Below are 20,837 nucleotides of genomic sequence, written 5' to 3' on the forward strand. Positions count from 1 at the left end.
CATGGTTAGAGGTACTTAACATTAGGGACTTCCCTGGCAGTCCAGTGGTTGAGACTCCATGCTTCCAATATAGGGGGTGCATTCCCCGGTGGGGGAACTAAGATCCTACATGCCGCTACCAAAAGATTAAAAAAAAAAAAAAAAAAGGACTCAACATTAAAACAGTGGTGTGGGCTCTTAAGGCTGCTGGCTTGGAAGCCCCTTGATGCTGCTGCTGCTGCTAAGTCACTTCAGTCGTGTCTGACTCTGCGTGACTCCACAGACACAAGCCCACCAGGCTCCCCCGTCCCTGGGATTCTCCAGGCAAGAACACTGGAGTGGGTTGCCATTTCATTCTACAATGCATGAAAGTGAAAAGTGAAAGTGAAGTCAGTGAAAAGTGAAAGTGAAGTCGCTCAGTCGTGTTCTACTCTTAGCAACCATATGGACTGCAGCCTACATGGCTCTGCCGTCCATGGGGTTTTCCAGGCAAAGAGTACTGCCATTGCCTTCTCCGTAGAAGCCCCTTACCCCTGCCCTAATTCTCACTAGGGCAGTGGATCTTGAAGTGTGGTTCCTGGACCGTCAGCAGGGAACTTGTTAGACACGCATTTTCTCTGGCTACATCCCACAGTACAGGATGAGAGAAACTCTGAGTTGGGACCCAGCAATCTATTTAACAACTTTCTAGGAGATTCTGATACTCCTCATGTCTGAGAACCACATTCTGAGGGTTGAATGGTTATCAGGCCTGAGCGGTCTGGCTGTCCAGACAGGGCACTTTTCTTTTTGTTTTTAAACTCACCAGAGAAGGCAATGGCACCCCACTCCAGTACTCTTGCCTGGAAAATCCCATGGACGGAGGAGCCTGGTAGGCTGCAGTCCATGGGGTCGCTAGCGACTTCACTTTCACTTTTCACTTTCACTCATTGGAGAAGGAACTGGCAACCCACTCCAGTATTCTTGCCTGGAGAATCCCAGGGACAGGGGAGCCTGGTGGGCTGCCGTCAGTGGGGTCGCACAGAGTCGGACACGACTGAAGCAACTTAGCAGCAGCAGCATGCTGTGCTTGATGGACCATTTAAGTAAGAGCTTTGTTTTCGTTGTTGTTGTGTTAGAGTTATTTTGACTGCTGTGCAATTCCTTCAGGCCAACTTTAAAACCGCATCAGGCGATAGGTACAAACGCGGCCCCACCCCCACCCTGTTCTCCAGCGTAGGCAACCCCTGTGTGGCATCACGGTTACCTCAACGTCATAACCACGCCCCTGAATACGTCATAGTGTCCTGGGCATTCTAGGCGCATGGCGCAGCTGGACAACCCAGGAAAGTGCGAAGCGAGGGGCGCACTCTGAGCCGGAATGGGCGACTGGAAAGGTTACATCAGTGCAGTGCTTCGGGACCAGCGCATCGATGACGTGGCCATCGTGGGCCACTCGGACAATCGTTGCGTGTGGGCCTCGCGGCCTGGGGGCCTGCTGGCGGCCATCTCACCGCAGGAGGTGGGTGTGCTCACCGGGCCAGACCGGAGCACCTTCCTGCAGGCGGGGCTGTGCGTGGCGGGCCGCCGTTGCTGCGTCATCCGAGACCACCTGCTGGCCGAGGGAGACGGAGTGCTGGACGCGCGCACCAAGGGTCTGGACGGGCGCGCCATCTGCGTGGGCCACACGCCTCGGGCGCTCCTCGTGCTCATGGGCCGGCGGGGCGTGCATGGGGGCATTCTCAACAAGACGATGCACGAGCTGATCCATGGGCTGCGCGCGCAGGGCACCTAGCGGGACAGCTAGCCAGTCCAGAATAAAGTCTGACCTGGGCGTGGCAGACTCACACTCGAGTTGTGGGAGGGTGTGGGGGGAATTGCCGATGAGGAAGGTACTTTACTAGATCCTTGCAGAAGGGTGTCTGGTGAGATTCTTATTATGAGTCCAGAGGCTTCCCAGTCTCCTAGGCTCTATCTATCTCAGGACCTCCCATGGGTGCCCCCCTCTGGACTAACTCCCTAGGCCAGAGTCCCAGGGCCTTGGTGCCTCCCCAGGGTCCCTAGGGACACCCAAGCTGATGAGAGGGTAGCCTCCTCACACCCTGCAACTCAGACCTGAGTATCCTTTCCCACAAAACTTCCACAAGTCTGTGTGAGACAAACTCTAAAGGAAGTCCCCTCCCCACCCTCCCGCACCACTCCCTAAGCTGGGGCCAATGTACTTCTCACCTCCACCAGCAAGAAGAAGCACTAGCAAGGGCTGTGGGTGGGTAACATGATGGGATTGGTAGCTTGGAAAACAGCTCTCTGGCTTCCAGGCCCTTGCATCCCCCGACAACACTTCAAAGGGGGTGGATGTGGGGGTGGGGAGGCAAGTGTTGTAGACCATCACAACTAGATGCGGGGCCCTACAGTCTTCCTGCCACTTTGGGGTCCAAAGGCCCCAGAGATGTCCCTGGACTAGAGGGAGGAGCTTTGGCATTGCCCACCCTTTGCCTCTCCTTCTGCAGACCTCTGTTCAGGGGGCCCTATGGGGGAGGAGGAATTGAAAAACTTTGGTGGGCTTAAATGAAGCCTGGTTTACTGCCCAAAGGCAGAGTATAAAGGTGCAAGGGAAAGTGACTGGTCTCTGCCCGCTGCACACTGGGGCCCAGGGCATGGCTTCTCTTGCCCCTCTCCACCCTCCCTCTCCTTCCTTCAGTAGCCCTGATGGGCCCCCACCTGTCACTTGGTTTCTAGAGAACTGATTTTGTCTCAGAGTAGGGGAGGGAGACAGGTAGAGAGCAGAGGTCAGCCTGCTGGGGTTGGGAGATAGAGGTGCACAGAGCCCTCCTTCCACTTGCCTTAAGGTAGCCCTCAAGGGGCCTCCAGGGAGTTTGAATTGTGGATTGGATTCATTAGGCAGGGTCAGGAGGGTTGTTGGGGAGAGCTTGTCGGCTGGCTTTCCCAGGGCACAGCAGGGTCTCTTTCGGAGGGGGGACAGTACTGCTGAGCCCCAAACCATGATCTGTTCCTCCTCTCCAGATGGAGAACAAGCAGATTTCCAAGTGCACAATGAGAGTTTCATTTCTTTCTTTTCTTTTTAATCAGGCAGTGTTAGGAAGGGCCTTGTAGCGGAGATGCAGAAACCCTGGGTGAGGATGAGGAGAATGGTACCATGGAGGAAGGAAGGTGGCAGGGAGGGGGTGAGAATTCAAGCAATGAATCAGGCACCCACATCTGTGCCCTAGCAAACAGCTGTAGGTCACATACACAGACTCACCCTCACTCCCACCCAGCCTAGTCAGAGTTGTGTGTACACAGGGACACAAGTGCAGGCTTCCAAATACATCTGCAAAGGACTCACAATCATACCCAGATACCTTGCAGTTGGCATGCGGCCCCCCCACACGCGCACATACACTCACTCTCAGCCGCACAAGCCGAGACCTCCCAGGACCTGTACAAGCACCGGCACATGCCCAGACGCACCCCTCTGCCCTTCCACCCTGGGCATCTCAGACACAGGCTCCTTCTGGCCCCAGGCAGCCATCTGGGCTGGAGCCTAGAGACGGGTGGCATCGTGGTGATGGGGCATGGCAAGGCGGGGGGAGGGTGTGGCGGGGGGCAGTTCCTCCAGGAAGACCCTGGCGGGCAGTGGGGGTGAGCGGGGCTCAGGCCTGGCGCAGCACAGGGTGGCACGGGTGATGAGGCGGTCCAGGGGCTTCAGGGAGTGCACCCACAGGGGCAGGAAGTCCCACGTCTGCAGCCACTTGGGCAGGCACCCGGGGCTGCGACGCTGCAGCGCACTGACAAGTACCACGAAGGCCAGCAGGGCCCCGAAGGGTGCGCCCACACCTACCATAGCCCGCCAGCCTGCCATGGAGAGCCCAAACACCATCGAGGGCAGCAGCAGGAAGCACAGGAGGAGGTAGAGGACGGCGAACCAGCGATACTTGGCCGTGCGTTTGCCCAACGCCTTGGCCATGCGGATAGGCAGGCGCGTGCAGGGCACAGGGTACCACAGCAGGATGCCAGAGATGTTGAAGAAGAAGTGGCAGAGGGCAATCTGCAGGGGAGAGAAGGCAGAGGGGCGGAGGCAGGCATGGCCCTAGCTCCTGAGTCAGGATTAGATGACGGGACCACCAGCTCTGGGCAGCAGGAAAGTCAGCACTCAGGGCTAGCATGCCCCCAGTGAAACACTGGTACACTTCCGGACCAGTGGGTACATAACTGCCCTAAACTGCCCTAAACTCTCCACATTTCTTCCCACTAAGCCCTTTCTCAGGAATTCCCCAGCAGATTCCATCCATATCCAGGAGCTGAAAGATTCATACTGATTTCTGGTTCAGAAGCTCTGGCCTCCTGAGTGGGCAACATCCTGGCTTATCAGTTACTCCTTTGCTCCTAGAGCAGCAACCCCTTTGCTGTCTGCCTCCAAGTCCTTGATCCCCCAGATGGAGCCAGGCCCCCTCTTAACAGCACCCCTTCCCTAGAGTGTGAATCCCACCGACTCTTGTTCATTGATTGGCATCTGTGCGTGCGCACACTCGCTCAGTCATGTCTGATTGTGTTCTCACTAGACTCTAAGGTCTTGACGGCGGCACCAGGTATACTTTGCCCATATGATTTCCATAGAGTCTGGCATAGCAGGTGCCCCCTACTAGGCAGTCAAAAACTGTTTGGTACACACTGTCTACACTGGGTCAGGCTTCAGGTGCCAGTCTTAGCCCTGTCCTCCCTCTGGCAGGGCTCCTCTCCTAAGCTTACCTGGAAAGCACTGGACAGCTTCTCCCGGGGGCTGGCCAGGGCAGCCAGTATGGCCGTGGTGGTGGTACCAATGTTGGAGCCCAGTGTGAGCGGGTAGGCACGCTCAATGCTGATCACACCGAGGCCTGGGGGCAGAGGAGAGGACATGGGCTCCCCAGCTCCCTCCTTCAGTCCTTTCCCTGCCAGCCCCTCCCCACCCAACCCTGCCTCGGTGTGAGGACTCACCGATGAGTGGGGTGATGGCTGAGGTGAACACAGAACTGCTCTGGACGACAAAGGTCATGCTGGCCCCTACCACCATGGCAAAGTAGCCTGTGGCCCAGGTGAAGGGGGTGGGAAAGTCTGCGAGGAAACCATCGAGTAGGATCAGTGGGAGGGGATTGAGAGGGGCGGGGACGTTTCTTGGGGAGGAGGTCTCTGATGCCAGCTTCCAAGTGGCACCTTGTCAGTCTCCTCCTCAACTGTGGCAGCTTCTCCTGGTCCTCCTTGATCTTGGATTAAAGACCCTTCTTAGCCTGCTTCCATCATACTTTTGCTCCCTTGTTCCCTCTGCCTGGGATAGCCTCCTCACCCCTAAATATTCATGCTCAGGATTCAGCATGGATATCACTGCCGCTGGAGAGCCCTCCCTGACCCCAGTCCCAAGGCAGACTTTGCTTCTCCTTCCTCTGAACTCTCAAAGATCCACAAATGCCCCTTATTCCAGCATTTGTCATACGGCCTCTGCCCATGCCGGGTGGGGTCCCTAAAGCTCAACATGAGGCTTAAATGAAAGTCAGATGGTGTCACTGCCCAACCCCCCAAGTGCCCCCATAGCCCTGGATAAAGTCCGGGCTCTAAGTGCAGCCTGCAGGGCCCTGTTACCTCGCTGACCTCTCCCTGCCTCTGTCCACCTCACTCACCAAGCTCCCACCACAGGGCTGGCCACCTTTCTGTGCCACAAGCCTGCCCAGCCAAGTCCTGCCTCAGAGCCTTTGCATGTACTGTTCCCTCCACTCAAAAAGCTCTTTGGCCATGTCTGACTGCTTCACATGTAGGTCCCTGCTCAAATGTCACCTCTGCACAGAAGCCACTGACCACCTATCAAAAGCAACTCTTCCATACTCTATTTGCTGTTTTTGCTTTCTGTTTGGCAGTAACTGTTCTCTTTTATCTAAATTTATCTCCCCTTGATCTTTTTTTTTTTTTTGCTGTCTTTCCATGTGTGGTGTGAGCCCCCTGAGGGCAAGAGCCATCTCTGTGAGGCTCACCTCTGTATCCCTCACACCACTCTGTGCTTGGCACACAGAGGGGACTTAATGACCATTTGTTAATTGAATCAAACAATGGCCTCTGGGAATCCCTTTGGAGCCACCTGCTAGAACAGAAGCAGCCACAGATTCCCAGCTTGTCAGCATCTCAGGGACCTCATATATCACCCATTCCAACCTCTTCTTTGTTCACATGCAGAAACTGAGGCTCAAAGATGGTAGGGCTTTACCCAGATCACACAGTAAGTCAGAGGAAGGATTAACAAGATCCAGAAGGCCCGTCCTGAGGCCTGCCCACCCACTGCTCGGGGCTCACCAGTGTTGATAACCTTCTGAATGACCTTGGCCACCTGGCCCTTGAGCAGAGAGTTGAGCATCTTGACAAGGAGGATGAGACAGGTGCACAGGAGTGCCAGGGAGCCAGCCAGCAGGATGAGCCCCACAGCTAGGTCAGGCAGCCCCGTGTCCACAAAGATGTGGTTGCCTGTGGGGTGGGGGAGTGGTATCAAGCTGCTGCCCCCTCAATCCAGCTCCCAGCCCCCAACCTTTGCCACCCTCTTCAACTCACAACCTCGTGTTCCTTCAACCTCTACATGAGACCCTGACCCCAGGCCAGGAGCTAGGCTGGCCAACAGCTGTCCTTCTGGGCTGAAAGCAGCAGTGGCCAGGTGGAAGATGGCCTTGCCTCTGCCAGGCTCTTCCCTGCTGGGCTGGACATCTCCCATACTGTGGGTACTCACATTTCTCCAGGGTGGCATTTCTGAGCATCCAGCTGGTGTTGGCCTCTGCCCTGGGCATAGGAGTAGGAACCTAGATTAGGAGGAGAGGTCAGTTCAGTTCAGTTGCTCAGTCGTGTCTGACTCTTTGCAACCCCATGGACTGCAGCACACCAGGCTTCTCTGTCCAGCACTGACTCCCAGAGCTTGCTCAAACTCATGTCCATCAAGTTGGTGATGCCATCCAATCATCTCATTCTCTGTCATCCTCTTCTCCTCCTGCTTTCAATCTTTCCCAGCATCAGAGTATTTTCTAATGAATCAGTTCTTCAAATCAGATGGCCAAAATATTGGAGCTTCAGCTTCTGCATCAATCCTTCCAATGAATATTCAGGACTGATTTCCTTTAGGATTGACTAGTTTGATCTCCTTGCAGTCCAAGGGACTCTCAAGAGTCTTCTCCAACATCTCAGTTCAAAAGCATCAATTCTTCGGCGCTCAGCTTTCTTTATGGCCCAACTCTCACATCCATACATGACTACTGGACAAACCATAACTTTGACTAGGTGAACCTTTGTCGGCAAACTAATGTCTCTGCTTTTTAATATGCTGACTAGGTTGGTCATAGCTTTTCTTCCAAGGAGCAAGCATCTTAATTTCATGGCTGAGATTGACATAGCAAATTTAGGAACATGCATTCTGGGACTGGGGCTAAAATGGGGTTTAGGGAGAGATGGGGGATGGAGAGGATACAGGTGGTCCTTGTGACTGCATGCCCCTGGGTTCTTTGCTTGCCCTCTGTTTCCTCTAGTGATGAAATGGGGGTGAAAACATCTGCCACAGGAGAATCTGGCTGAAGTCGGCCCTCAGTATACTCCATCAACTCACTGATCTGGCTCTCACCGGGGCCTGCAGGGGCCTCCTGATCAGATGGCGTCTTGTCCATGCTTCTGCCACCTCTCCTTGGCCCCGGATGCTGCTGGCCATGGCCCACTTCTTCTGAAAACTCTCCCTTTCCCATCTTTTATTGTCAATCCCTGCCTCAGTGCCCGCCTCTTCCCTGCTACCCTTGCCCCATCCTATCCCCTCAGACATCTAGCCCAAGTTTTGGAGTTTTCCTCAATTCCTTATCCAGAGAGGATGGAGCAGAGGGCCCAGGCCCCATATTTCTTTCCTACCCCACCTAATGTCAGTGAAGCGGAGAGGGTTCCTGGGAAGGTCCCTTAACTCAGAGGGCCCAGGGCCAGGCAGGTAGCCTAGATGAGGGGCTTAGGCTGTGTGTGGAGGTGTTGGGAAGCATGTTGGGCCTAACGGGGCAGCAGCTGCTGAGCTCCAGGCCACTGTCACCATCCAGAGATGCAGCCCAGCTCAGCCAAAGGGCCTGCTTTTACAAAAGAAACCACAACTCTGAACATTTAGATAAAATCTCCCAATCTGTAAATGTTGGCAACTGCTTCAAGATGTACTTTATAATTCTGTGAAGGCCAGTCTGACCTGGGAACCACTCCTTTGTAGCCTTCTTGAGTTAGGAATTTTTTTTCTCCTGGCACAGCTTGTAGGATCTTAGTTCCCTGACCAGAGAGCGAACCCAAGCCCTCAGCAGTGAAAGTGTGGAGTTCTAACCCTTGGACTGCCAGGGAATTCCCTAAGGAGTTCTTTTTAAAAAATGCAACCTGAGGCTCCTTACCTTTCCCCCAGCGTCCTGTCAGTGAAAGGAGAAAGTGGGCCAGGCTTGGCTGCAGAAAAGCCATGTCACGAAGGACGACTTGGGTCCTGGAAAGGGGTGGTAACTCCTTGGGCCCCCAGCAAAATGCAAGAACCACAGTGTCTGTCACCACATTCTGCCACCTGTGGGAGCTGATATAGACCCTGGTCCCATTCTCCCTAGGGGGTCAGCAGCTCACCCCCCTCTGACCTCCCTGGGTGCAGGGGGGAGGGGCTCAAGTGGGATATGGTACTTGGATTTACAGCTCCTTTGTGTTTTATTCTAAATTGTGTCATTTTAAAAGATGTATGTTAGAGATGGTCTTCCCTGGTGGCTCAGATGATAAAGAATCTGCCTGCAATGTGGGACATCAGGGTTTGATCCCTGGGTTAGAAACATCCCGTAGAGAAGGAATTGGCAACCCACTCCAGTATTCTTGTCTGGAGAATTCCATGAACAGAAGAGCCTGGTGGGCTAGAGTCCATGCGGTTTGCAAAGAGTCAAAGACTGAGTGACTAACACACGCTTGTTAGAGATAAGAACTGTTTATGGCACATGACTTTAAATCGGGGCTTATTTTAGTGGCATGTACTCCCTTGAGTGGGACAGCACACTCATTTGTGCACCCATACCAGAGCCCTGCATCACCTCCAAGCCTCGGCCATAACCAGAGGCTGAGAAATCAGAGAAAATGATCTCTGATGGGCTTGACTGCAAAAGCTGGCTGGGAAAGCGATGGTAACTGGGAGGGAGCCAGGTGTTTGCTACCAGGCAGATCTGAGTTCAGTCCTGCTTTTTATCTTAACTATCTTGCGCAGGTCATGCCACCTCACTGAGCCTGTTTTCTCTAAAGCAGGATAAGAAAAGAACTGCGCTCAAACGCCAGCTGAGCACTCCCTGCTGTGTGACACTGGACCAAACATGAAACCTCTCTGAGCCTCGGTTTCCTTGCCTGCAGCGTGCAGTCCATAATGCAGCCCACTTCTCCCCAGGGGCTAGTTGTGAGAAATCTGGAAAAAGAAAGTGTGGAATTCATGTGCCTGAAGAGACAACCCAAACTAAGGAGACCTCTGGCAACTGAAAATGTGAAAGTGTTAGCTGCTCAGTCATGTCCGACTCTTTGTGAGCTCATGGACGGTAGCCCGCCAGGCTCCTCTGTCCATGGGATTCTCCAGGCAAGAATACTGGAGTGGGTTGCCATTTCCTTCTCCAGAGGATCTTCCCAAGCCAGGGATTGAACCCAGGTCTCCCGCATTGCAGGCAGACTTTTCGCCTTCTGAGCCACCAGATTAGGCTCACAGAGGGATGTGAGCTCCAAGAATTCTCCCCCACCACCCTGGCGGGGGGCGGGCAGGGAAATAGCCGTAGTGTTTGGCCTGTACTGTAGCCTCTCCTCCAGGAGAAGGGGTGTTCTAGGGTCTTTCTTTGGAGAAGGAAATGGCAACCCACTCCAGTACTCTTGCCTGGAAAATCTCATGGATGGAGGAGCCTGGTGGGCTGCAGTCCATGGGGTCGCTGAGGGTTGGACACTACTGAGCGACTTCACTTTCACTTTTCACTTTTGTGCATTGGATAAGGAAATGGCAACCCACTCCAGTGTTCTTGCCTGGAGAATCCCAGGGACGGGGGAACCTGGTGGGCTGCTGTCTATGGGGTCGCACAGAGTCAGACACAACTGAAGTGACTTAGCAGCAGCAGCAGCAGCAGCAGCAGCAGCAGCAGCAGGGTCTTTGTTTTCCTGGAAGCAGAGCGTGAGTGCTGTGCTAGTGGCACCATCTGGTGGCGAAGAGGAGAATTCATTTCTACAGCCCTATCACCCCTGGAGGGTCTCCAAGTGGCTGTGGTCACCTGCTGGCATTTATGCCTGATAGGCAGAGTGGGCAGTGGACACATATGGTAGGATATACATCTGGAAGAGAAGTCGAAATGGGGATTCCCATTCAGGAGTGTGGAGTGTGGTTTACGCCAGGACTTTGGTCCCCCCTCAGTTGCATAGCCTTGGACAAACCTGTCTGAGCCTGTTTAAAATGGGGTTGTGAGGGACTTTCCTGGTCCAGTGGTTAAGAATCTACCTGCCAAGGTAGGGGACACAGGTTGGGTCCCTGGTCCTGGAACTAAGATCCCACGTGCTGCAAAGCAACTAAGCTTCTGTATCACAACTACTGAGCTCTCGAGCTACAACTACTGAAGCCCGGTGCACCTAGAGGCCACGCCCTGCAACAAGAGAAGCCACCACAATGAGAAGCCCACAGGCCACAATTAGAGAGTAGCCCCCACTCACCGCAACTCGAGAGAGCCCACATGCAGCAACAAAGACCCACCGCAGCCAAAAAAAATACATTTTTTAAAATGGGGTTGTGATAATCCCTGCCTCCCAGGTTGCAAGTCTTTGGAAGAAACTTCTTTCATCCATGCATGTAGGGTTGACAATCCACAGGGTGACCAAACAGGAAGGTAATTCCCAGGACAGTGGCAGGACCCCCTGAGCATCAAGAGTTGTTGGAATACCAACTCTGGCTTTTTCTTTCACCATCTGGAAAATCCCAGACTGCAGATCACATAGGTGCCCTGGAGGCTGGCTCAGGCGAGGTTGGGCCTGGCTTGGTGAAAGCTGGAGGCAGTGAGAACAGGTCAGAAGGGGCCACAGGGAGACTCAGTGGCCAAAGGAAAAATGTGTAGAAGGGGCTGCCATGGCTCATGATTGTGAACCACTTTCTTGAGGGGACTGTCCCAGAGAGAGGGCCGGGACCAGGAGCTTACCTCCCCCCCCCCCGCCCCCTCCCCCCCTCCCCAGCCACTCTCCAGGCCAAGGAAATTCTATCTGGACCCTGCTGCCGAGGAAAGGTTTCCCCAGGAGGGCTGGGATGAGAAACCAGTGCACGGGTGAGTGGTAGCGGGAGCCGTGGAGGAACGTGTGAAGACAGGGAACTGGGCAGCTCGCTTAGGTCGCTGGACCTCAGGTTCCAGGTGGACCACACCCGCCTCACCAGCATCACTGGGAGTTCCATTGCGTGAGGGCCCCGTCTGCATCCTGCCTAATGCGGCTGCAGGCGGGTGGCAGGGATTTCAGTGAGCGAGGAGCTCCTTTCCACAGCTCGCTTTTTGATCAAAGTGTGTGACTCTGGTCTTTCAGGGTTTGCAGTGAAGCAGAGGGGATTTTAGTGATTCAGAGAGCTTGGAGAGTGCCCAGAGTGCTTGTGAGAAGGAGAGATGTGTTAGTGGGGTCATAAAGCCACTGCAAAAGCTGTCCGCATGGGCTTTTTGATATCGAACTGCCTTGAACACTCAGCACTGAGCTGGAGCTGTGTGCCACTCAGATGCAAAGGAAGCTTGCAGGGCCGGTTGAAAGAATGTTCTCTGTTCATGCTGGGATAAAGTCCGGGAACATCAAGTAGGGAGTGAAGGAGCTGTGCTGTTTCCTCGTCTTTCTTTCTCGATAGTGTTACTTCTTGTATGTCATAATCAAGGGGAAGTAGATACTATGGATTATGGTTTTGATGAATCATTTTCCTTTTTTGATGGCCGAATGAGAAAGTGCGGTAATTGCCTGCTTCCTTGTTAGCCTGGTGTGATGGCTAGTCAATGAGTGTCCAACTGATCCAAACGGAGCCTCATCCCAGGCGTGACAAGCCAGGAAACAGCAGGAAGAACACACAGAACAAGGGGACACAGGCCTGCGACAGTCTCCAGCAGAAGGAGCCCAGTATCAGTACGAGTGGCTGTGTGTCTCCAGTGAGGTCTCCATGGCCTGCTTGTTCTGCTCCTGGGCTGGTTCCCTGTTGGTCCTGGTTTTCCCAGGCATCCTTCTAGCGCCCTCTCCCTGACCTCCTCTGCACATTACCTGGGCCCTCAAACACAGCAGAGCTGTCACTAAACAACTCCCTAGATCCCGATGGGAAGAGAAGCCCTAGACTGCAAGACCTATGCTCAGGGCCCTGAAGCGGTAGAACAAGCTCTAAAGGGCTTCTTAGCCTCTTGGAGCCTATTTCTTTACCTGTGAAACCACAGGGTTGAGCCAGATCAGTGGTTCTTCAACTAGTGGGCTTGTTGAAATTTAGACTGCTGGACTCCACCAGATTTCTTTTTTCTAATTTAGTGGGTCTAGGAAAGGGCTGGAGAAGGAAATGGCAACCCACTTCAGTGTTCTTGCCTGGAGAATCCCAGCGATGGGGGAGCCTCATGGGCTGCCGTCTATGGGGTCGGAGTTGGACACGACTGAAGCGACTTAGCAGCAGTAGCAGGAAAGGGCCAGATACTTTGCCTCTCTAGCGAGTTCCCAGGTGGTAGGTGTGCCGTTGGCCCACACTTTGAGAACTGATCTTTGGGCTAATTCAATGACATGCTAACTCTGATTAGCAAGGGCTGCCTGAAGCCGGTGTGAGGCTGGGAAGGTGTAGTAATATCCGCCACAGGTGCAGTATCACAGCAAAAGTGCCCCCTACTTGTCCTCCCAAGCTAAAGGATTGCCAAGGTCTCTACTGCTGCTAAGTTGCTTCAGTCGTGTCCAACTCTGTGCGACCCCATAGATGGCAGCCCATCAGGCTCCCCTGTCCCTGGGATTCTCCAGGCAAGAACACTGGAGTGGGTTGCCATTTCCTTCTCCAATGCATGAAAGTGAAAAGTGAAAGTGAAGTTGCTCAGTTGTGTTGGACTCTTCGCGACCCCATGGACTGCAGCCTACCAGGCTCCTCCGTCCATGGGATTTTCCAGGCAATAGTACTGGAGTGGGGTGCCATTGCCTTCTCTGGCCAAGGTCTCTACGGAGCTTTTAAACAGACCATGATGCTAGCAGTCAGCTGTCTGAAGAGGGAGTCTTCTCACCAAGGCTGGACCCGGTACTCACCTCTGTGGGGTCTGGGTAACACCAAACCCGGATGAGACTGTGGTTTCTCAGGGACTCGTCCCCCGAGGCAAGGCTGGTAATCACAGACTTGTCCAGCTGTGGGCAGTGTGAGCAGTGGGTGTGAGGGTGAGGTCCTACAATCCCCTGGGCCCCTACCCCACACCCGCTGTGCCTCTACCTGGATGATGAGCTTAGTGAAGGGCTCTGTGATGATCTTGAGCAGGTCAGGGGCGTCACGGCCGCCACGGATGTTGAAGGAGGCCACCACAAGTCGAGTGATGTGGTGCAGGTACCCCGTGGCAGCCTCCAGGGGCAGCAGCACCAGAACTGACAGCCAGTTAAAGCAGTCGTGTACGGTGGCCCCCGCAAAGGCCCTGGGCAGGGAGGGCAGGTTGCAGGGCAGGCTGGAGCCAGGAGACGCTCAGACTAGGGGCTCCTGGCATGAGGGACCACCCTCCCCCAACAAGGACAGGCCCCTCACCACTCCCCCCTCACCGCCGGAAGTCAGTTCTGTCCCCCGCCTGCATCAAGGCCACGATAGTGTTGGTGACGGAGGTGCCGATGTTGGAGCCCATGATGATGGGGATGGCAGAGCTCACCTCCAGCACTGGTAGAAGGAAGCAGGAGCTGGGAGGGGAGGCCACCCAACTCCTGCCCTGACAGTTCCTCCTGTCAGACCCGCTGCCCACATCCCTGCCTCAGCAGGCATTCCTGCCACGCTGCTGACTTTGCTCAGCCTTGGCATCACAGGCACGAGGGCCATGTGCTGTGTGCATGTGTGTGAACTGACGTTCACATATGCGTACTGCCCCTGCGGATATGTGACTATGTGTGGGTGCGTGTCTATTAGGGCACGGGTCCTATGTGCAATTGTGCCTCTGTGCTTGTGTGTGCACATATGTACACGAGTGCGACGTCAGTTTCGTGTCAGCTTGGCTAGTACCCAGTCACTCAATGCAGCTCTGATCTAGATGTTGCTGTGATTTCCATCAACAATCAGTTGACCTTAGGAAATGAAATTAATCTCAGTATTCTGGGTGGGCCTCATCCAGTGAGATGAAAGGCCCCAACAGCAAAACTGAGGCTTCCCTGGGGAGGAAATTCCACCTGTGCCCTGCGGTATCGGCTTCTGCCTTGAGTTCTGGCCTGCCCAGCCTGCCTCGCAATCAGACAGTCAGTTCCTTGCGATAAATCGTAGATGTCTCTGTATCTCCTGCAGGTTCTGTTTCTCTGATTCCTCTGGTTCTGTTCTCCCAACTGATGGAACGAGTGACTGTGTGGCGACATGGAGGTGAGCCTTCCTGGGCCTGTGCTCCCCACTTGCCACCCTTCCCGGCTCCTGGGCACCCTTCCTGGCTGAGACTCGAGGCCACCGCTTTGGAGAGTAGAGTGGGAGATGCCAGCACTGCCCATTGTCCTCTGCCCCATCTCCTGCTCTTCCCACCCAGAGCCCCAGGTCCAGCATCGACCACCGCCCGCGACCCTGGGGGGCCAACTCACGGCCGGAGGAGACCATGCTGACCACAATGGACGTGGAGGTGCTTGAGCTCTGTACCAGCACAGTCACCAGGATCCCCACCACCAGGCCCGCCACCGGGTTGGACAGGATGGCGTTGTCCTTGAAGATGTCGCCAGCCACCTTCCCTGTGGAACATAAGCCAGCATTGCCGAGACGCTTCAGGCCCCTTCCCTGGCCCCCTCCCCTCTGCCCTACCTCCAGCCAGCTGGAAGGCTGAGCTGAGCACGTCCAGGGAGCAGACGAAGAGGTAGAGGAAGGAAAGCATCAGTGGCACCTTGAGGAGTGTCACACCAGCCCGGCGCAGCTTCTGGGTCAATCCAGGTTCTGGAGACGGGCGGTCATGAGTGCAGGGGCTAGAGAGTTCTGTCAATGACTGCCAGCACCCCCGCCACCCCAACCCAGGCCAACCTGGCTTCCGCTCATCCTCCAGGGCTAGCTTGGCAGGCAGTGGGTCATGGTGCTCCACAACCTCCCCATAGGGACAGCCATGCTCTGGGAGGGCCATGGGGCCCACGCTCGGGAAGCCATAGGCCGAGGTCCCTGGAATCCTGTGCAAGACTGGGGAACGAGGCTGATCAGGATTTCCCTGAGGCCTCATGTCCCAGGGAGGGTTGGAGGGGTTGGGTGGAGGGCTAGAGGCCTCCCTCCGGGGTGGGACCATATGCAACAGAGGACAAACAGGGTCCGGGGGTGGGAGTAGCACTCACCCTGTGGGCTGGGCACGTAGGCAAAGGCCGCTCCATGCATCATGTGCCCCCCACGGACTGGGAGTGGGGAGACAGCCCGGCCCCCCAGATTCTCTCCGTAAGATATCATCTCAAGTGCACACTGTGGGCCTGCGCGTCAGAGCCATAGCAACACTGAGTAACAACTGCTGTGTCCCGGAAACTGACACACACTCACACACTCATCCCCCTACATCCACCCCATATACTCACTTGCACAAACGCCCATGGTGTGTGATCCCGAACACACCCCCAGCAAAGCACACCCTCCACCACCACACACACCCAAAGAGGCACACAGGTGCTCAGCACAGATTTGGAGATTCATTCATTCATTCAGCAAGTATTTATTGAGCATCTACTCTTTCTCAGGCACTGAGCTCGATGCTGGAGTACAGCTAGCTAAATACAGATACAGCTTCTGCCCCCAGGAAGCTCAAAGTCTATCAGAGAAATAGATGTCAATGAAATAATCCCTCAGATTGATGGAATGTGGCAACAGGAACAAGCATTCTAATGACAGAGGAAGGTACCACCAGAGGTGTCCCAGAGGTACACCCTCACAAGTGAACTTCTTTCCCTATCCATCCCTACCCTTCCCCGCCCTGCCCCAGCAATAAACAAACACTGATGGGACTTTCTGCCATGTATGAGGCTCAAACCAGGACTGGTTGAGTTAAGGAGGGTCCCCACCCTGACCCCAAGTCTGGGAAGTCTCCAATTTGCTTTGGGACCCCTTGAACTGCCCAGGAGTTCTTGGCGACTGTTGGGGTGGGAGTACCCCCATCTACTTCAGCACCCCCACCCTCCACCCCCAACCTTATTCCAAGGGTCCTGACTGTTGGGGTTGGAGACCATGCAGAGCTGAATTCCAAGCCTTGGGAGAGCATGAGTCCATTCTGCAGACTCTGAGGCAGTGAGCCAGGCTGGGCTGGGACTGAGATGTTACAGGGGACGGGAAATGGGAGCACAGTAAGGACAGGGGCAATGGGCCCATTTTCTGCTAAGATAGGGATGGGATTGGGATGTGGGGACTCTGGACTCACCTTGGTGTTCTGTGTTTCAGCTCCTGCCCAGCAGCTCAGGAAAGCCCTAGGAGCCTCAGGAGAAGCTGGCTTTATACCTTTGGGTCAAGGGCAAAGTCCCTAGAATCCTAGCTTCCCTCCCCTCTCCCCCAATTAACTTCATCCCGGAGATTCCTCCTGGTTAATTGCTAATCGTCAGCTCTGCAGGGGGAGTCTGTGGATAGGCTCTTTCCTCTCCCACACAGATACCCAGCCTGAGCTGTGACTCAGAACCAGCAAGGAGGGCACAGATGGTCCCATGTCCCTAGGCAGAGACCCTGATGCCACTCAGGCACCTCATTCCCAGGGTCCCCAGAGATGCCATGGCTCTGGCCTCTTTCCCTCATTCTTGGCCTGCCTGTACTCCCTAGGAGGTAACCTAAACTCACTTTATACTTGCTTTGCCTCTGGGTATCCTTAGGGATGTTTGAAGGGCGAGAGTGTGTGATGGAGGAGACAACAGAAGACAGTCTCAAGGGGGCTGTGTAGTGCTCAACCGTGGAAGGTCCACGACCCCAGATCTGAGATATGACCCCAGAGAACGTGAAGCCCCTACCTGGATGGGGCAGGGCCTGGCCTGCATTTGAGAGAGGTTCTGGGTGTGGGAGGGATGGCATGAGTCAAGGGGAGTGAGTCTGGAAGCAGAGAGACCAGGTAAGAGGGTGATGAGATGGCCCAGGTGATAAAGGATGAGGTCTGAATCTAAGTGGGAAGAAAGGAACCGAGAGGAGAATGTGCGCTCCTGGGATGCTTTGTATTGAAATCTGAAATAGTTAGGCCTTAGTTGTGTTCTTTGCGACCCCATGGAATATACAGTCCATGGAATTCTCCAGGCAAGAATACTGAAGTGGGTAGCCATTCCATCCTCCAGGGAATCTTCACTACCCAGGGATCTAGCTCAGGTCTCCCGCATTGCAGGCGGATTCTTTATTGTCTGCCCAAGCAGTTGTTCTGCTTGGGGAGAACAGCTGGTGTTTGGGGGGTGGGAGGGAGAGGAGGTGTATCACAGCTGGGTTTCTGGATCAAGAAGCTGATGATGACCTGAGGTCTGATGAGGGGTCCCTGAAATTCAGGGAGTCTTTGAAAGTTTCTTTCCCTTTTATAGGACCTTGAAGCCTGAGTTGAGAGCCTGTAATCACATAGAGACATGTCATTCCCTTCTAAGGGATTTAGAAAATGGCAATGAGTATGGATTTGTCTGGGAGCTGTAGGACTCAATGAGCTAAATGACCCATCTTAGTGCCTTGAACAAAGGAGCTCAGCATGTTTGCTCTCTTCACGCTCTCATGCCTCTTTCACTGTTTCTAGGATGGTTGAAGTGTCCCTGCCAGAGAAGTGGCCCCAACTTCTCCAGATTCTAAGCCCTGTTCCAGGTCAACAGCTCTTGGCTCAACAGCCCTCTGATTGCTCAACATCTTACACATCTTAGGGTGACACAGACCCAGCGCTTTCCTTCAAGGAGGAGGGACATTTTTGTCCACTTCCCTCTTTAATATTAGTGCTTAATTTGCAGAGTGCTGTGGGATCATCTACTGCGTAGAGTTCACAGTAGACTGTTGAAGTGACCAAGAGCAAGGAAACAGGCCAACCTGCCTTTGGATCCCAGCACCACCACACTGCAGCCATGGTAGTTCAGGCCAGAAAACCCACGAGGGTGAGGGGGATGGAGGCGTGGCTGGGATTGGTTTTGAGTAGAGTGATCATGAGTCCCAGTTTGCCCGGCCACATCTGGGTTATGACTGTTGGCCCACAGTCCCCTTTCATTTTGCAAAGTACCCTGGTTTGGAGGGTAAGCCATATGGCTTGTTCTGGAAGATTCTGAGGAACTAAGGCAGAGAATCAGCCACCGGGTGCTTACTAGAAGGGTCTGCATTCAGAGTAAAAGGAAAATAAAAGCAGTCCTGCTGCCCAGAAACCTCACTGTGGCGTCTAAGACACTGTCTTTTCCCCTGTGCTGATTTTGGATTGATTGTCTCTAGAAGACTGCATCTTGCTTTCTTTCATCTAACATTCTAAAGTGAAGTGAAGTGAAGTCGCTCAGTCATGTCCGACTCTTTGCGACCCCATGGACTGTAGCCTACCAGGCTCCTCTGTCCATGGGATTTTCCAGGCAATAGTCCTGGAGTGGATTGCCATTTCCTTCTCCAGGGGATCTTCCCGACCCAGGGATCGAACCCAGGTCTCCTGCATTATCGACAGACGCTTAACCGTCTGCGCCACCAGGGAAGTCCTGAGCCTTTTCCTCCGTCTTTACACCCAGCACACATATTGTTTTCAGTGACTGCATCACATTCAGTCATGAACTCTAATTTACATGTTGAACCTATGGGTGTTCTAGAACCTCTCTTACTTGGAGGAAGTGATTTGGGTAAGATTGGGGTTCATGCACGAATGGAAGGGGTGTTGCTTATCCAGGGAAACACAGTTATTACTGAATTCTTCTGTTGGGTTCATCCTGAAGCTCAGAGGCCCTGATGGGTTTGGAGGTTGTCTGGGTACAAACATCCCCACCCACATGGGTTCCAGGGACCCCCACCCACAGGCGTGGTCCTCTCTCCTGCCTGCTCCAGTCAGGCTCCAGGCAGGAGCAATGATATTCGAGGTGTTCCTTATGAACTGGAGGCACATCTCCTTTTTAAGAAGGTTTGGAGCTTTGACAGTTTTGAAGCCTATCTCCCCTGCCCTCAGCTCAGGGTTTAGCAGGGGGAGGCAGTTATTAATGAAATGCCTTATAGGAGATACAGTTACAAAATGCTGCGGACATTCACCAATTCCAAAAATATTTCGGGGGGAGTGGGGCTCCTTGGGTCTTCCCCAGTGGCTCAGCACTGAAGAATCTGCCTGCCAGTGCTGGAGATGTAGGAGACATGGGTTCGATCCCTGGGTCGGGAAGATCTTCTGGAGGAGGGCATGGCAACCCACTCCAGGATTCTTGCCTGGAGAATCCCATGGACAGAGGAGCCTGGTGGGCTACAGTCCATGTGCTCACAAAGAGCCAGACACGACTGAAGTGGCTGAGCATGCACGCATGCGGCTCTCACAGCCTTAGCAAAAGCGTAGAGGTGATCAGAACTGCCTTTGGAACTCTTGAGAGCAGTGGAGAAGGTGGCCACACCCCAGCCCCCAAGCATCTCAGCCCCTCTGCTCATCTCAGCTTCTGTTCACAGCCTGCCTCCTCCCTGTCTGTGACAGACTCTGTGTGTCCCCTGAATGGTGAGTCCCACCCTGTCTGCTCACCTCTACTCCAGCCACGGCCTTCCCTAGACCTCTGGACCTGGAGCCTGGGTGGTTGGCGGTGTCTCACACTGAGGAGAGGCACCCAGGAGGAGCAGTTTTGGAGGGAAGATGCCAAGATCTGTCTGTTCTGAACTGTACTGTGTCTGAGATGTTTCTGGTGCGAGCAGTTGGAGCTGCGGGTCTGAAGCACACGGCGTGCTCCTACCCCCACATGGGGCCCCAGCATGTTCTGACCTCAGTGAGCAGCACATGGACCAGACACAGACCCAGACCTGGAGCAGGCATCTTTGACACGTGTTCACCTCCACCTCCTGGTCTCAGATCCATCCCCCTATTTTCCCAATTTTCCTTTTCTGGGAGCTCCCTAATCCTTCTGCCACCTCCCTGTCCTGGCCACCATTTCTCAGCTGGCTTAGTGCAATAGCCTTTCTGTCTGATGGCTCCCCGCCAATCCAATCTGCAGAAAAACTGCCGGCCACTTTTCAAAAGGCCAGTCTCACCACGTCACCCCTGCTGCTTTTAAATCCTGTCCCTGCTAGCCTTTAGATTAGCATCTGGCCACAGTTCGGGGCCTGGTGTGACTTGACTTACTGCCTGCACGGCCTCAGTTGAAGGTGCCCTCAGGGAGAGTGGGCACAGTGAGGAGAGACCCAGCTGAGCACCCACATTTGAGGGAGAACACAGGTACAGTAGGGACCAGGAGGAAGAACAGAAAAGCAGGTGCCTCAGAAGCCAGGATCACCCCCGTTTCGAGAGAGACACCCTGGTCAGCATGATCAAATACTGCTGAGCTGTCAGGAAATGTGAGAACAGAGCAGACTGAGTGACCTGGGAGAGCTGACCTGGGGCAGTGCTGGGCAGGGGAAGGAGCGGGAGGTAGGAGCAGAGACAGTGCAGCTGTCGTGAATGGGACAGGTGACAGTCTCGGAATTTCATCACACGGATGACAAAGGTCTATCTAGGAGTCGCCGAATTGCTGAATGGAGTGGAGAGTGGTACCGAGAGCCAGTGTGTGGATCAGAAAGCGTGCGAGCCTTGGGATCCGGTGCAACCAGCTCTGTTTCTGCAGTT

General features: G+C 54.3%; 2 protein-coding genes across 3 annotated transcripts; one reads left to right on the forward strand and one right to left on the reverse strand.

Annotated features, from left to right (window-relative positions):
* PFN3 (profilin 3) lies at positions 1,066-1,805 on the forward strand. The gene has a single exon (XM_018050613.1). The coding sequence runs from the start codon at positions 1,340-1,342 to the stop codon at positions 1,751-1,753; it is 414 nt and encodes a 137-aa protein (XP_017906102.1). The 5' UTR covers positions 1,066-1,339; the 3' UTR covers positions 1,754-1,805.
* Positions 2,778-17,338, reverse strand: SLC34A1 (solute carrier family 34 member 1). Of its 2 annotated transcripts, XM_018050614.1 has the most exons (13): positions 16,512-17,338; positions 15,448-15,576; positions 15,149-15,298; positions 14,936-15,064; positions 14,722-14,865; positions 13,717-13,828; positions 13,400-13,595; positions 13,222-13,317; positions 6,698-6,767; positions 6,274-6,441; positions 4,933-5,049; positions 4,708-4,832; positions 3,020-4,006 (listed from the first exon to the last, which is right to left on the reverse strand). In XM_018050614.1, the coding sequence occupies exons 2-13, from the start codon at positions 15,554-15,556 to the stop codon at positions 3,503-3,505; spliced, it is 1,920 nt and encodes a 639-aa protein (XP_017906103.1). In that variant the 5' UTR covers positions 15,557-15,576; positions 16,512-17,338; the 3' UTR covers positions 3,020-3,502. The 2 variants fall into 2 exon arrangements, with proteins under 2 accessions (XP_017906104.1, XP_017906103.1); XM_018050615.1 differs by lacking the exon at positions 15,149-15,298 and having other exon boundaries at positions 2,778-4,006.

The sequence above is a fragment of the Capra hircus genome, chromosome 7, assembly GCF_001704415.2.
Source record: "Capra hircus breed San Clemente chromosome 7, ASM170441v1, whole genome shotgun sequence".
NCBI lineage: Eukaryota > Metazoa > Chordata > Mammalia > Artiodactyla > Bovidae > Capra > Capra hircus.